Genomic DNA, 13,692 nt, shown 5'->3' with positions numbered 1-13,692 from the left:
GTTGAGGATTTTAATCATTGAGCTTTTCTGAGATTATATAACTTTACAAAAATAAATCTCATTAAGGGCTTGAGTTATTGGGGCTTTCCTACTTATAATAGAAATTGTTTCTTAAGGAAAAATGTCCAAATCATAAACACTAATTTTTTGTTCCGAGCATCCCTTTATCCAAATATAAAAATATAAAATATGATCGAATCTGGAAAGTTTTACATAAGATGGGGTTTTACAACTTGGTGTTCCATAGGACTAACATAACTTTTACTTAAGTGATTCATTTATAGTTTAAGATATTGACTTATATGCGGTGATTTATTCTGATTTATCCTTTTTATTACTATCCTAATTATCAAATAAAGCAAGTAAAGCAACTCTTATTTTAGAAATTCCTGTAAAAATTCATATAAGAAATACAATCTGCCTATTAAGCGTCAAAAAGGAAACAAGATTCTGATATGACCGAGATCATCAAAAAGCAAAATCCAGTAAGTTCATGATTTAGATTCAAATCATAAGGATTTGGGCTGATTGAAAGCCTACAATCTATTCTTCATCGTATGGGCTTAGTCCCTTATTAGTCCAAAATCCAAATAAATGCCTTTTACATGGGCTTGGCAGACGTTTGGCTTCTATAAAATGCTTTACATCCAAAAGCTGATAAGCCCAAATACTTTTCTTGGGAAAGATAACATCCAAATATGTGGGCCCCGCATCAAATTGTTCCGTCTTTCCTTTCGGATAAGCTTTCTATACGAACCATCTCTCTCCATTTTCGAAAACAATTAAAATTTCACATAAAACACATAAAAAATTTCCAAATCCAAAACCTCGACATTCCAACCTTAAAAACCACAATTTTCATAAATTCACAACCGTATGCTAGTTACTAATTTTCCTCTGAACTATTAGCCTCAGATTTCTCACTTCCACTGTCTAATCAGCCTTTCATAATCTATCTTCTATCTTAGAAAATGTCAGTTCTGGCAGCGAATTCTCATGTCCTGTATAGAGAAATCCATCAAAGAGACCAGCACCAACAATTGTGGAGCGGTGGGAACTTCTTATTTCAGCCAAAAACTTTTGGGTTAATTCCTTTTGATCATAGAAACAGAGATTACAGGAAGATATCGAGAAGGGACTTGAAAGTGGAGGCGTTTTGGCCTGATTTATCAAGACCCAGTGTGGTTGAGATGGAACCCATTAATGACTGTGATCAACTCGACCAAATCTTAAGCCATGCACAAGAACTCTCCCATCCTGTTCTCATAGAATGGTAACTAACTCTTTCTTTGTCTTCCTTGTTTTTGGGGCTGACAAATTGTTTCTGCAAACGTTGTCGTTTTATTCCCATTATGCCCGCTGCTGATGTATTCCATAAAAAAATGGTGGCTTTTTAGGATGTTTTTGGTGTGTTTTTGTCAGGATGGCTTCTTGGTGTCGGAAGTGCATATATTTGAAGCCTAAGTTGGAGAAATTGGCTGCCGAATTTGATACCAAGTAACTTCATTCTCTGTTTTCTCTTATCTCTCCCTCTCTCTCTATTTCTCTCTCTCTCTGTGAAGCAAGAAAAATAGAATTTCATTTGATTGTGACATTTTTTTATTCATGACAGAATGAAATTCTATTACGTGGATGTCAATAAGGTACCCCAAGCACTAGTAAAGCGTGGAAATATCTCTGTATGTCTTATTTACAATCCTACAACTACAAAGTTCTATATATACTTGTCTTTAATTTAAACTAATTTCATTTCCTTTTGGGTGTTCGCTTTTTTCATCAGAAAATGCCAACAATTCAGGTGCGTCCTCGATTTGAGCTTTTACTTTCTGCAACAAAAAGTTTTCTTGACTGTTTTAGTAGACAAGTAGCGGTGGGGTAAAAAAAAAAAAAAAAACTCTAAATGGGCTCTGTGATGTATATGTTGCAGCTATGGAAAGATGGAGAGATGAAAGAAGAAGTTATTGGAGGACACAAAGCATGGCTGGTGATTGAAGAAGTCAGACAAATGATCCAAAAGTTCGTCTAATTTCTTTCTTTCAGTCCCCTCCTCCTTGCCCGCCCCAAATCGTGATTGTAATCTTGTTTATAGCATTTTAGGGAAGAAAAAAAAAAAAAATTGTATATTACTTACTATTTACTATATGGAAGTTAAACACCATTAGTAAGCAAAAGAAAGAAAAAAAAAAATGGTGTTAAAAATTGCAGTCAATGTAATTTTGTACGAGTTTCTTTCTTTTATATCCTTTACTACCTATGGCATTGGGCAATACTTAAATCTTCACTCTCAAAGAGTGTGTGAAATTAACCATATTGTAGCTTGGTCTTAAGTCACTCACTCTTTCAAATTGATTATGCACTATTAGTATTATTGCAAATGCCAATTTTTGGGGCAAATTTTGTCTGGCGTATAGAGCAATCAAAAACCCACAAATGAAATCAAACTAGTATTGGTATTGTAATGATAATCTCTCGTAATGGATAACCGGCTAAACAAGTGAACCTCCTCGTAATGTTTGGGTCGCGCGCGAAACTTTCGGATAAATCATGAATGAATTGGCAACACTTTGATTAAACTAATTAAATTAGCAAGCCATCATCAACAACTGTCGCTTTGGCCGAGTGGTTAAGGCGTGTGCCTGCTAAGTACATGGGGTTTCCCCGCGAGAGTTCGAATCTCTCAGGCGACGGATATATTTTGCTTTCCCCACTTTTTTGCATTTTGTTTTCTCCGGCTTTTTCCATTCCCACATTTTGCTTTATTTATTGTTGTTGTTTATTTGGATTTTATTTATTTATTTTTTATTTGAAACAATATACAACAATTTCCTAGGAATTTTTTGCGAAGTTAGCTCATTCATCATATAAATGCCTCCTGTTCACTCATTTCGAGTGTCAATAGAAAAATGCGAAGAGAACAATGGACAAAACCACAACTTGGTGATTGGGTTGACATCTCATTCGTAATGAAATTTGTTTGGTTGATTCAAGATTTAAAATGTCTAGCAGCCCACGTTGAATAACAGGTAGCTAAAACCATCCACAAACATCAAAATGGCAGTTGATGAATTTCAGATTTAGCAGAGATGTCAATCTCTCTGTTCACTTGTAGTGGTATAAATTTACATATATAATCTCAACATGTAAACAGATACTGATTGTACGACATAGAGCATCCAAATCAACCAATACCAAGTGGTTCAGCTCTCAGGAGTTAGTACTAAGATCCAATCTTAATACTACGAAGTGCAAATGGATTAGCACATATTCTGTGCCAATGGGATCCTGACTTTTGTAAAACGGGAAGATTATCCCATAAATTAATGTGTAATGATTTTGTGAACTCTATGAATCAGGAGAGAGGCTCTTTCTTCTAGCTTCTGATCCATTGGCAAGCTAACTTATTCGTCGTAGCTTGCCATCTTTTGGTTAATAAAACACCCCTATTCAGCATGCGGGAACAATAAAAGACACTGTACACCTCTGGTTTGACGCATTCCGTTCTCTTATTCAACAGAAGCTTACTCCAAAAACCACCTGTTTGTTTTCATGACATAAGAATGTGGAAATTACAAATCTTAGTGGATGTACACAAAAAGCCCAGATTTGTCAATACAGAAAGAAAGGTGAAAATTGGTTAGACACTCTTTATCACATAAGCCCTAAGCGTTAATAAATATGCACTTAAAGGGGAAATTTCTGTTTAGCTGGAATTGTTACGAACCAGCAAAAAGGTCAAGAAATTTTTTCCCCTTTTCGAATGCATCTAACTACTAAAAGACCGAACACAACAATATTCCAAAGGAAGAACCGAGCTCCTAGTGATCAACCTCATGACCTTCACCTAATCCTTTTCATGTAGCTCGATCAACCATTAAATCCAAGTAAAAAACAATGGTAATATGAAGCCTTCAATGATCTAGAGCCAACGGAAGAGAAACAATACGTAGATTTCTTAAAACCACCTAGCATCTTTCAAATTTTGACCTAAGATACTAAACATGGTACTCAAAAACCCCTAAAACGTTGTTGCTGTTATTGTAGTAGTCAAGCGTCAGCAGAAATATCAGCAAAATTGTCTTCCTTCTTTCTTCTTTTTTTTCTTAAAAAGAAAGAATATGTTGATGTGAAAGCAATAAGATACTTTCAAGTTCTCACAACAATTGCATCAGTATAACTGATATAGTAATCTCTATCCGGTGCTGATGATATAATATGAGAGAAAGGATACCAAAAATCTGGATATAACAACTGCGAACCAGAAAAGAGCAAAATAAAAAGAGAACGACTAAAACAACCAATGGTATGATCGAACGAGATAAAATCCACCATATACATTATCATCTTTAGCAAAGACATGATAAGATCAATGATATGGTTATTGATAACGTGCGAGAGTGATGACCCAGTTTTAAAGACAAACCAATCAACTTGACCAGCTTGTCAATGACAGTACACAAACATGCAAAACAGTATAAAAATCCCCCAACATTCAAATTCATGCTTCATTGATGAGATGTTAGGTATCTAAATTCTACATTTTCAAGGTAACTGTCTAAAAATCTCAAATTCCAAAACCAAAAACAGCCCGTATCTTGTGGAAAATTAAATCCCGCCATCCTCTCTCTGTATTCTCTGCAACAGTGGAATTGCCGTACCTGCATAACCAGATATAACACTATCAGCTTACAACCAAGAAATATAAATGGAATCCAAATTGCAGGAAGCAAAACCAATCAACAAAAACTAACCTGTCTTCCTCAGGTATGTCGGTATGCGTGAGCTTAACAATGGTGACTCCGGGTTCAGGCTCATCGAGGGAAAGTCTCACCTGCAAATATTCAACCAAATATTAGTCAACCTCAACTCGTGAGTCAATGCTAATCAAACTTATTAGAAAGACAACAAAAAGGCTGGAAATTTAGAATTCTACCGTCGAATAAATCCCATCTGGCCAGTTCCCAAATCGCCATTTTTGCACGATCAATTTCCCATCCTGCAACTCCACATTCTTACCAATCACCGACCCATCAAAAATGGCGAACTCCCCACCAACCTCCTTGCTTATCTTCGCATTGCTCTGCGTAAAACCTTTCCATCTATTCTCATCCATAAGTATCTCATACATATCCCTTGCTCTGCAGCTAAACTTCTCTGTAATCGATATCGACTTAAACCCCTTCTTTTCTTCCTTCTTGGTCTCTTTCTTAACCTCCTTCTTTTCCACCGGAGCTTCCTTTTTAGCCACCGGAGCAGTTGCAGCCTGACTACTCTTCGTTCCAACCTTCTTAACCTCCAACTCCTCCTTAGCAGGCCCACCTTTCGCCATGCTCTGCACATAAAGCTTAACCTTCTCCAAAATCAATGGCTTCCCTTTGGCCACCATAGCCTCCTTCAATCTCTTCCCAATGGGTCCCTCATCCTTCACTGTAATTCTAAGTTCCGGGTCCTCATCAGCGTTCTCATCGGCGATATATGGAATTTCCACAACCCCATCAACCTTGAGCAAAGATTTACCATCTGGGTCCTTAGCCTCGCCTTCCCAAGAGATCGAAACGCTTATTTCGTATCCGGGAATGATCTTCCCCTTCCGTACGTTGACATAAGCCTCGCCGTCGACCTTCTCGACGTTCTTGGTCTTGACGAAGAGATTGCCTTCACCGTCGAGGATGGTAAGGTTGGAGAGGAGCATGGTGAGTTGGTTTCTGGACCATTCAAGGCAATTGGTCTCGGCCCAATGCCAGTTGTGGACGTTGGCTCCATCTGGTCTGTCCTCTACGATCCACCGACTGTCGCCTTCTCCGAATTTGGCCATTGACGAATCTTGGATTCAGAAAAGAACCAGCAAAATAGAGACCTATTAAAGGACGGAGCTTGGAAGCTTGGGCGTCCTAGGGTTGAGAGAGAAAGTAATGGGAAAATGGAGGAAAGTTGAGCGAGAAAAATATAGGGTCTTGATGGAAGGGATCTCTGGAGGCTTCCGTGTTCGGAAGCGTCTAGAACTTGGTGACCCAAATATAAATCACGGTAGGAAAAGGAAAATTACAATGCGCTTTTAGAAGGATCCAGAATTCTGCTATCAGATTTTGCCCTAATTTCACATTTGAATGGTCCACTATACGTACAACTTGTGTTGCGTTTAGGGTTTTTGTTATTTGGCCAAAATTTTTTATTTAAAAATATTATTGAAAATCAAGATTTCATAAAACTAGTTGATATTTTGGAATGTTAACATTGCTAGCTCTTGAACTGTACTTGTATTTTTTTGAGCTTTGGTAATTGAATTTTTTTTTTCTTTTTGCATCTTTTTCTCTAAATTTTAGTTGTTATATTTTGATCTCTGAAACTATTTTTAGTTTGATTTTTACTAATTTTAAGATGTGCAAATGCGTTTTGATGCAACATAAATGTCTTATGGATTGCTTGGTTTTGAAATTCTATTGTTTTTATGTTAAAATTTATGTAAAAATTAGTTTTAAAGATATAACAAAAAGTAAAATTTAAGAATCAAAATGTCAAAAAAATTAAGGATCAAAATATAAATATGAGCTTAGTTTATGAACTAACCATGCCAATTAAAGTTAATGGGACATTGTTATTTCCTAAACAATATCTATATCTACAATTTCATTCTTGAATTTATTTTTTTTGGCACTTTAATTCTTAATTTTTTTTTCATGCACTTTACTTATTGAATTATTTTTAACCGAATTTCTAAAAGTTTTGTAATATGCAGTATTACCTATTGTAATAAAAAATATATATATATAATTATAAAATCAAACATCACAAAGTTTCTACATGTTACATCAAACACATTATAAATTTTAAAATTATCAAAAAATAGTTTTAAGGATTAAAATATATCAAAACCTAAAATTTATAAGCCAAAGTACAAAAATTTAATGACAAAAGTGTAACTAAAGCTGTAGTATGAGACTGACAACATCAATTATCCTAAAATTAATTATTGATTAGGTTCGAAATAATATTAATATTTTAAAAATTATTATTACTTATTAGGTACAAAGGTTATTCTTTTGAATTCAACTTCGAGAAGTTACTTATCGAAAAAAGATAAATAAAAAAATAAAAAATACACTTGGAGAATTTGTGTGAACATTCGGAAATAATAATTAGAATAAAATAATATGGATCAAATGTACTAGTAAATTTAACTGAAAAAAGTTGGGTCAACTCAATTAGGAGGGCAAATGATTTTGAATGAATAATATGATATGGATCAAATGTACAGGTAAAATTTAGCAGTTAGGTCAACTCAACTCGGTTGGAAAATGACTTTGAATGTTTAAAAGGGTTTCAATTTAAAAAAGAAAATGTTAATTCCCAAATAATAATAATCAAGTTTTCTAAAAATTGTTCAAAATTTTTTTAACATTCAATATCACTGTCTTTTTTTTTTTTTTAACAAAAATGTTTATCATTGAAAGAATTTATAATCTAATTATAAATCAAGAAAAAGAGGCGATTCTTACAGGAAACATAAAAGATTTTGTTTTTATTTTTTACCTTCAAGATATTAGGTTGAGTTTCAAACAAGTGCAATTAAAAAAAAAAAAAAAAAGAGAGATAGATATATATATATATATATATAGATATATGGAAATGCTATGGTGAAGATCGTAGTATTAATGACGGTATATATATATATATATATATATATAGAGAGAGAGAGAGAGAGAGAGAGAGAGAGAGAGAGAGAGAGAGAGAGAGAGAGAGAGAGAGAGAGAGAGAGAGAGAGAGAGAGAGAGAGAGAGAGAGAGAGAGTCCCAAAAATAATGATAAATAACTAAAAAACAAAAAAATGATAAATATGTAAACCCGCCAAAACCACGGTAGGTCGAAGTATAACATAGTGCACGTGTGTGCGTGTGTTGGGTTTGAAGTTTGAACCATTTGGGTCGCACAGCCGAAAAATGAAGCGAATATATATATATATATATATATATATAGAGAGAGAGAGAGAGAGAGAGTCCCAAAAATAATGATAAATAACTAAAAAACAAAAAAATGATAAATATGTAAACCCGCCAAAACCACGGTAGGTCGAAGTATAACATAGTGCACGTGTGTGCGTGTGTTGGGTTTGAAGTTTGAACCATTTGGGTCGCACAGCCGAAAAATGAAGCGAACTCTGCGGTTCAAGCGAGTCTCCCCGAAACTCAAGAAGCCGATTCCCACGATCGGACCCGTCTGCGATGACGACGGGACTCAACCGATTCAGCCACTGGAAACGAAGTCCACACCAATCTCAGAGCTGCCCATTGATAAGATGACGATCCTGCCCTCCACATTCTTCCAGATTGACGCCCTTGACCTCGCCCCGCGTTTGCTCGGCAAGTTTTTAAGGAGAGACGATGTTGTTCTCCAGATTACTGAGGTGATCTTCATCTTCACTCCCTTTTCTTCCCCATATTTTCCCTTTCCATTTCTGTTTGTTTCGTGAGAAAGCATAGTAAAACAATTCTGGACCTTGGATTTTTATATTCGTACATTGATGTGAGAACAAAGAATTTCCTCTGATCAAGAGCTTAGTAAAGTAATTAATCATTTGAAAGCTTCGTTTACTGTGTTAATTACCCTTTTAAAAAAAAGCCGTTTGGTTAGGGAGCTTAAAAATGGAAAGTAATAATATTTTTATGTTTATTTTTGGGTGTCAATAAGAAACGGTGTTTGTTTGACAGGTAGAAGCTTACAGACCAAATGATTCAGCTTGTCATGGTCGATTTGGGGTTACGGCAAGAACAGCCCCTATTGTAAGATACTACCTACCTACCACTACTGCATTTGTACCTATAATAGAATTTTTGTATTCAAATATTGAAGATTTTCCGACATATATTTCGATGTTGATGGTGACTCGTTGGTTGGGTTACTTGGGAAATATAAAGTTTGGAGCAGGTGGGCATGCATATGTTTACCTTTGCTATGGTCTTCATGCAATGTTGAATGTTGTTGCTGATAAAGAAGGAGTTGGGGCTGCTGTCTTAATCCGTTCCTGTGCACCAATTAGTGGTAATTTCTTTTCCAAGTAACTAGAGTGGCCCTTATGTTTTATCAACCGCCATTGTTATAAGAAGCAGAGAAAAAAAGCACTTGCCCACCATAACATCATCAGACTCATTACAGGATTGCAGACAGTTCAGCACCGTCGAGGTCAGAAGACCGATAAGCCTGTTCTCCTTACAGGACCTGGAAAGGTAAGTTTCCTTTCACTTTTCGTATATCTTCTTCAATAATTTTGCTCAAAAGTCTATATATATCTTGTTGTTAGGTTGGTCAAGCACTGGGACTTTCGACAGAATGGTCTAACCATCCCCTTTACACGCCTGGTATGCTTTTAGCACATCTGTCTGGACCTGGTAATGTAAATCTTAAATCTGAATGAAGTTCTACATGGTTCTGAAATAAATGAATGGGTATTGTTACCAGGTGGTTTGGAAATCTTAGATGGTCCAGTGCCTGAGAAGATGTTGATTGGTCCCCGTGTTGGCATCGAATATGCTTTACCTGAACATGCAAATGCATTGTGGAGATTTGCTATTGGAGGAACCCCTTGGATTAGTGCTCCTAAAAACACTCTCAGGCCACATTCATCTTACAATTCTTGTCCAAAGGAGGCAAAAAACACTTGACCTGTAAATACTTAAGCCCCATCTATATGTAAATTGAAATGCAGCTTTAATATACAGTGCACTTGGCTTTCTAATAGTTGAGACTTGGAAGAGATTCATTCTCGGATAAATCAAGCTAATCCCGCTAAGTAACATTTTTTTTTTTTTTAATCATTTGTTGGTTCTTTAATTATTGTAAGGTCAAGTTATTGGTTCTATCTACAGTTAGAGTGTCTGAAAAGGGTTCTTAAGGCAGTTAATAGCATTTCATAGCAAATATATACTTTCAGCAACCACCCTAAATAGCCTTTCTGGCTTATAAATGGATTAAATCTAAAAAATCTCCTAACATCCATGCTTGTTCTAAAAAAAATTGCACTCAGCCAATCGCAAATAAGGGAATCGATTCATTGATACCAAATAAATATGTACCAACGAATGTAGAACAACATACAGGATCAGCGTGCTGGTTCATTAGTTCGTAAAATAGTTGGTCAGATTTAAGTGCAATAAAATAAAACTAAATAAATAAAACAACTAAAATTGGCTCAAGAGAAGGAATAATGCACTCAGATGCACAAAACGCTCTAAATAAACATAGCACACTTGCTCATCATTCATCCAATACAGAACTATAGTACAAATATACAAGCTCTGAATGGACAGCTTGCAAAGCCGCAGGAAATCACCAACAAATCATTAGAACATCAGATACAATACGTGTACAGTATGGCATTTCACACCCTGAGCCACTGATAGAAATATACCTTCAAGTCAATTGAACTTCCACAAGCCATCAGAAAGAAGCAAACACTGCCCTGAAAAGATTTAAGAAAATACACAAGGTGTTAGATTTCCAAGATGCTAAGACAAAATCAGAAAATAACGTCTACTTCAAGAAGCTAAGATCTTTCTAGTACCTAAAAGTCAAGCAATAAGAAAGATTGAGTTCATCTTGATGTCAGCCGGCCACTAGACGATTGCGGAGCACACGAGCGGGGGCAATTAAAAGAATTGAAGTGCTTTATTCATCCTTCAATCTGTAGAAAATTTTGTTGAATTTGAAATCTGTTGACATCTTTCCTATGTACTAGGGTGCCCCCGGCTATAAAATTCGGTGAAGTCAAGTCGGAACAAGAGGAACTTCAAGTCAACATGTTGCTGCACAGGCAACTGAGAAATGAAATTCTCAAGTAATGATGAATACTCCTTTGCTATTGCATCCAGATCTTGTCCCATGTTCCGGATAAAGTCATTGGCACGTTGTGTGAGGGCTTTCCTGCCATCACTAATCCATGATCCAGGCTCTGAAGATCTATCATTCAATTGCTTCCGTCGAGACGGTACAGAGGATTCCGTTCTGCAGCAAATGAGTGATACTACATATAGTTAGCTTTTCCCTTTTTATTAAAAAAAGGAAAGCACAGATATTAGTTGTTATACAGAAGGATAAATACTGTACCTTGTTTGCAAATCATGAATCCCTTCATATAACAGATCTGCACGACTTCGGAAACGCAATATAAGATCAAATAATGCAAAGAGTGACTTGTAAAGTGATTGGGAGCGTTCTCCAAGGAGAGATTTCTCAACAATAGAATGGAGATACTTTTCATGCGCAGCCAGCAGATCATCAAGGTCCTTGGCTACCTCCATTTCATTTGATAAAGTAGACCAAGATACCTCCAAGACTTCAAACATGATATAGTACTGGAAGTTTGTGACAAAATGGTTCATCTCATCCCATAGAACCTGGCATCGCCTCAAAGTTGAAAGCAACTGCAACTTAACTGCATTTTGTAGCTTAGTGAAGGAATGGGAAGTGATGCAATTTGGTTTCATTGTCTTCCAAGCACCAATAAGAGCATGCTCTACTCGTCGAAGCTTCCACAGGAAATTAAAAATTCTTAAATATTTTGCCATGACAGACTCTGTGAACACAGTATCCAGAGGAACTCTAGCATCATATTCCAATGAGAACACATCCCAGCCCTTATCACCAGTTCCATGCGGCATCATCTTTACCCTCAACCTATCCAATATATCAGGATCATCATACTGGGCATTAGATGACCGAATTGCAGTTTCCAGTGATCCAGCAAGCTGGAAAGAGCTAATTGTGTTAGCAGGCTCAGAAAGCTCTGGCCCAACAATATCCATTAGATACTGAACAAAATCACCTTGCCCAAGTAGTAAGTACCGCTTTATGGCAAGACAATGTTCTTTGAACTTATACCGGTTGTATATAACATCCAATAAATGCTTATCAATTCTCTTTGCAGCTTCATCAACTAAGGACTCAAGGGCATCAGTTTCACCATATCCAAGACCCCCTCTTCTAGTTGAAGTCCCAGCAGCAGCTGCAGATTCTGTAGCAGCCTCAGCCCAACCACGATCCTCACAACAGACACGAAGGAAATTTATTGACTTGCCAGTCCTTAGAATGCGTTGTGCTAGAGACTGTGAAATGAAAGAAGGAAGCATCCCAGCATGAAGCATGTAACCTTCCCTCCAAAGAGACTCAGCTTTCACCGGTTGACCCAAAACAAAAAATTCTGCAAAAATATCTTCCAACTCCCCTTCTAAGACCCAACTCCTCACCATTTCAAAAAGTGGAGAGCAAACCCGCCGAAGTAAACGCCTCATGAACTCATGCACCAAAGGGTCACCATGCTGCGCATGCAAATGAATAGCCCCAGCCATTGCCCCACCTTTCAAAACCCCACACTTCTCCACTAAAACAGCCATTAGCCTCATCTTCAACATGGGCTCAGCAAACCAAACAGATAATCTCCTCAACGAAAGATAATTGCTAGAATTCACTGAATCTGAAACCAAAGGAATCGGATTCATTGACTGTGCCTCAAGAACTGCCAACAACTTATAGTACTCAGATAACTCATCTTGCAATGCAGCACAAAAAGCCTGGCCAACGGTTCCCACATCTTCAGCTGGGAACCGAGCCATACTCTCTGAAATATACCCTTTGACCTTCCTAAACAGCCACCCCAATTCACAAAGCTTGCAAACCATTATACGTGTAGCTCTTGGAACCTTAATTGAATCCAATAAAACATACCCATCAGATTTAGCATCAAACTTCACATAATTCCCATCAATACCCTGACAAGCATAAAGCACATCCCTCACCAAAACCTCTTCCGAAACCGCATTCTCTTCTTTTATCAAATTCGCAAACTCCCTGAAAGCAATGTCGCGAATATTCTCCGGGTCCTTGGAGACCAACAAAACCCCATTGTTCCAACCCTTTTCCTGCCTTCCCCTTCCACGCAAAACCCTCGAAACATTACCCAACTCGGAACCGTTCAATGCCAAGTTGGGCAACAACAAGAGCGGAGAGTCCAATTGGCTCTTGGAGCTCTTCCGGTCCTCGGATAAGATGTTGAGCAGATAGAGTACCGCCCATTTGTTATTTACACTTCCTGGGCCGGTTTTGGAGTCGAATTTAGTGTAAAGGTCAGCGAAGGTGAGGGCTTGAGAGGACTTACCTTGAGTGGCGAGGCGGCGCTTGATGGACTCGGCGATGGCGGCAGAGTCGGGGGCAATGGAGGGCGTGAGTCGGCTGGAGAGTATGCGGAAGGCATAGCGAAGAGAGTTCTGGAAAGCGGGTGAGTCGGGCTTCGGGCGATGCGAATCGGCAGTTGGGTTTTGGGAAAGCAACCGAAGGACCAGTTCTTTAACCAGATCTGCAACTTTATGCTGGTCTTCTTCTTCCATTCCGTGGTGAGTGAGTGAGCGAGTGAAAAACCGAATGAGAAAGAGAGATTTGAGATTTGAGCAAATTTCTTCTTTTTTTTTTTTTTTTTTTTTTGGGCGAGTTTGGAGGGTTTTTGATTTTTTATGGGCGCGGAAATTGGGAAACTTATTTATGTTTTTGTGCTCTGTTAATCTTTAATAAATATTTATGTATATATATATCTTCGAAATCGGGGACTGACTATTGGGAGAATTATGAACTTTGTGAAGCAGAGTTTAGATGACTTCGTCTCATTTTCTATCCTAATTCCTAATAAATTTTCCAAAAAATGAACTGCTTAAA

General features: G+C 37.2%; 4 protein-coding genes and 1 non-coding gene across 5 annotated transcripts; 3 read left to right on the top strand and 2 right to left on the bottom strand.

Annotated features, from left to right (window-relative positions):
• Positions 1 to 760: 760 nt before the first annotated feature.
• Positions 761 to 2,331, top strand: LOC107409166 (thioredoxin-like 3-1, chloroplastic). The gene is made up of 5 exons (XM_048464702.2): positions 761 to 1,273; positions 1,423 to 1,497; positions 1,613 to 1,679; positions 1,781 to 1,798; positions 1,928 to 2,331. Exons 1-5 carry the CDS (start codon positions 972 to 974, stop codon positions 2,024 to 2,026), a joined length of 561 nt encoding a protein of 186 aa, XP_048320659.2. The 5' UTR covers positions 761 to 971; the 3' UTR covers positions 2,027 to 2,331.
• Positions 2,332 to 2,605: 274 nt separating this feature from the next.
• TRNAS-GCU (transfer RNA serine (anticodon GCU)) lies at positions 2,606 to 2,687 on the top strand. The gene has a single exon. It is a non-coding gene; the product is annotated as a tRNA-Ser (tRNA).
• Positions 2,688 to 4,303: 1,616 nt separating this feature from the next.
• Positions 4,304 to 6,100, bottom strand: LOC125419490 (uncharacterized). The gene is made up of 3 exons (XM_048465654.2): positions 4,931 to 6,100; positions 4,749 to 4,828; positions 4,304 to 4,655 (listed from the first exon to the last, which is right to left on the bottom strand). Exons 1-3 carry the CDS (start codon positions 5,810 to 5,812, stop codon positions 4,562 to 4,564), a joined length of 1,056 nt encoding a protein of 351 aa, XP_048321611.1. The 5' UTR covers positions 5,813 to 6,100; the 3' UTR covers positions 4,304 to 4,561.
• Positions 6,101 to 8,042: 1,942 nt separating this feature from the next.
• Positions 8,043 to 9,729, top strand: LOC107409860 (DNA-3-methyladenine glycosylase). The gene is made up of 6 exons (XM_016017284.4): positions 8,043 to 8,398; positions 8,703 to 8,774; positions 8,910 to 9,033; positions 9,148 to 9,218; positions 9,293 to 9,350; positions 9,451 to 9,729. Exons 1-6 carry the CDS (start codon positions 8,141 to 8,143, stop codon positions 9,651 to 9,653), a joined length of 786 nt encoding a protein of 261 aa, XP_015872770.3. The 5' UTR covers positions 8,043 to 8,140; the 3' UTR covers positions 9,654 to 9,729.
• Positions 9,730 to 10,220: 491 nt separating this feature from the next.
• On the bottom strand, positions 10,221 to 13,692 carry LOC107409842 (gamma-tubulin complex component 3). Its single transcript, XM_016017266.3, has 3 exons — positions 11,095 to 13,692; positions 10,553 to 10,992; positions 10,221 to 10,450 (listed from the first exon to the last, which is right to left on the bottom strand). The coding sequence occupies exons 1-2, from the start codon at positions 13,368 to 13,370 to the stop codon at positions 10,716 to 10,718; spliced, it is 2,553 nt and encodes an 850-aa protein (XP_015872752.3). The 5' UTR covers positions 13,371 to 13,692; the 3' UTR covers positions 10,221 to 10,450; positions 10,553 to 10,715.

This window comes from Ziziphus jujuba, chromosome 11 (genome assembly GCF_031755915.1).
Source record: "Ziziphus jujuba cultivar Dongzao chromosome 11, ASM3175591v1".
NCBI lineage: Eukaryota > Viridiplantae > Streptophyta > Magnoliopsida > Rosales > Rhamnaceae > Ziziphus > Ziziphus jujuba.
Note: the sequence above shows the minus strand (reverse complement) of the source record. Positions and strands in the feature narration are given on the sequence as shown.

Bases quoted from the DNA above. Each gene is read 5' to 3' on its own strand.
- LOC107409842 (XM_016017266.3), bottom strand. From the start codon at position 13,370: ATGGAAGAAGAAGACCAGCATAAAGTTGCAGATCTGGTTAAAGAACTG. The intron at 10,993-11,094 runs GTACAGTATTTA...CATTTGCTGCAG, and splicing joins ATTCATGATTTGCAAACAAG to AACGGAATCCTCTGTACCGT.
- LOC107409166 (XM_048464702.2), top strand. From the start codon at position 972: ATGTCAGTTCTGGCAGCGAATTCTCATGTCCTGTATAGAGAAATCCAT. The intron at 1,274-1,422 runs GTAACTAACTCT...TGTTTTTGTCAG, and splicing joins CATCCTGTTCTCATAGAATG to GATGGCTTCTTGGTGTCGGA. The intron at 1,498-1,612 runs GTAACTTCATTC...TATTCATGACAG, and splicing joins GCTGCCGAATTTGATACCAA to AATGAAATTCTATTACGTGG.
- LOC125419490 (XM_048465654.2), bottom strand. From the start codon at position 5,812: ATGGCCAAATTCGGAGAAGGCGACAGTCGGTGGATCGTAGAGGACAGA. The intron at 4,829-4,930 runs GTAGAATTCTAA...GAATATTTGCAG, and splicing joins CAGATGGGATTTATTCGACG to GTGAGACTTTCCCTCGATGA. The intron at 4,656-4,748 runs GTTAGTTTTTGT...CTGGTTATGCAG, and splicing joins GACATACCTGAGGAAGACAG to GTACGGCAATTCCACTGTTG.
- LOC107409860 (XM_016017284.4), top strand. From the start codon at position 8,141: ATGAAGCGAACTCTGCGGTTCAAGCGAGTCTCCCCGAAACTCAAGAAG. The intron at 8,399-8,702 runs GTGATCTTCATC...TTTGTTTGACAG, and splicing joins TTGTTCTCCAGATTACTGAG to GTAGAAGCTTACAGACCAAA. The intron at 8,775-8,909 runs GTAAGATACTAC...GGAAATATAAAG, and splicing joins CGGCAAGAACAGCCCCTATT to TTTGGAGCAGGTGGGCATGC.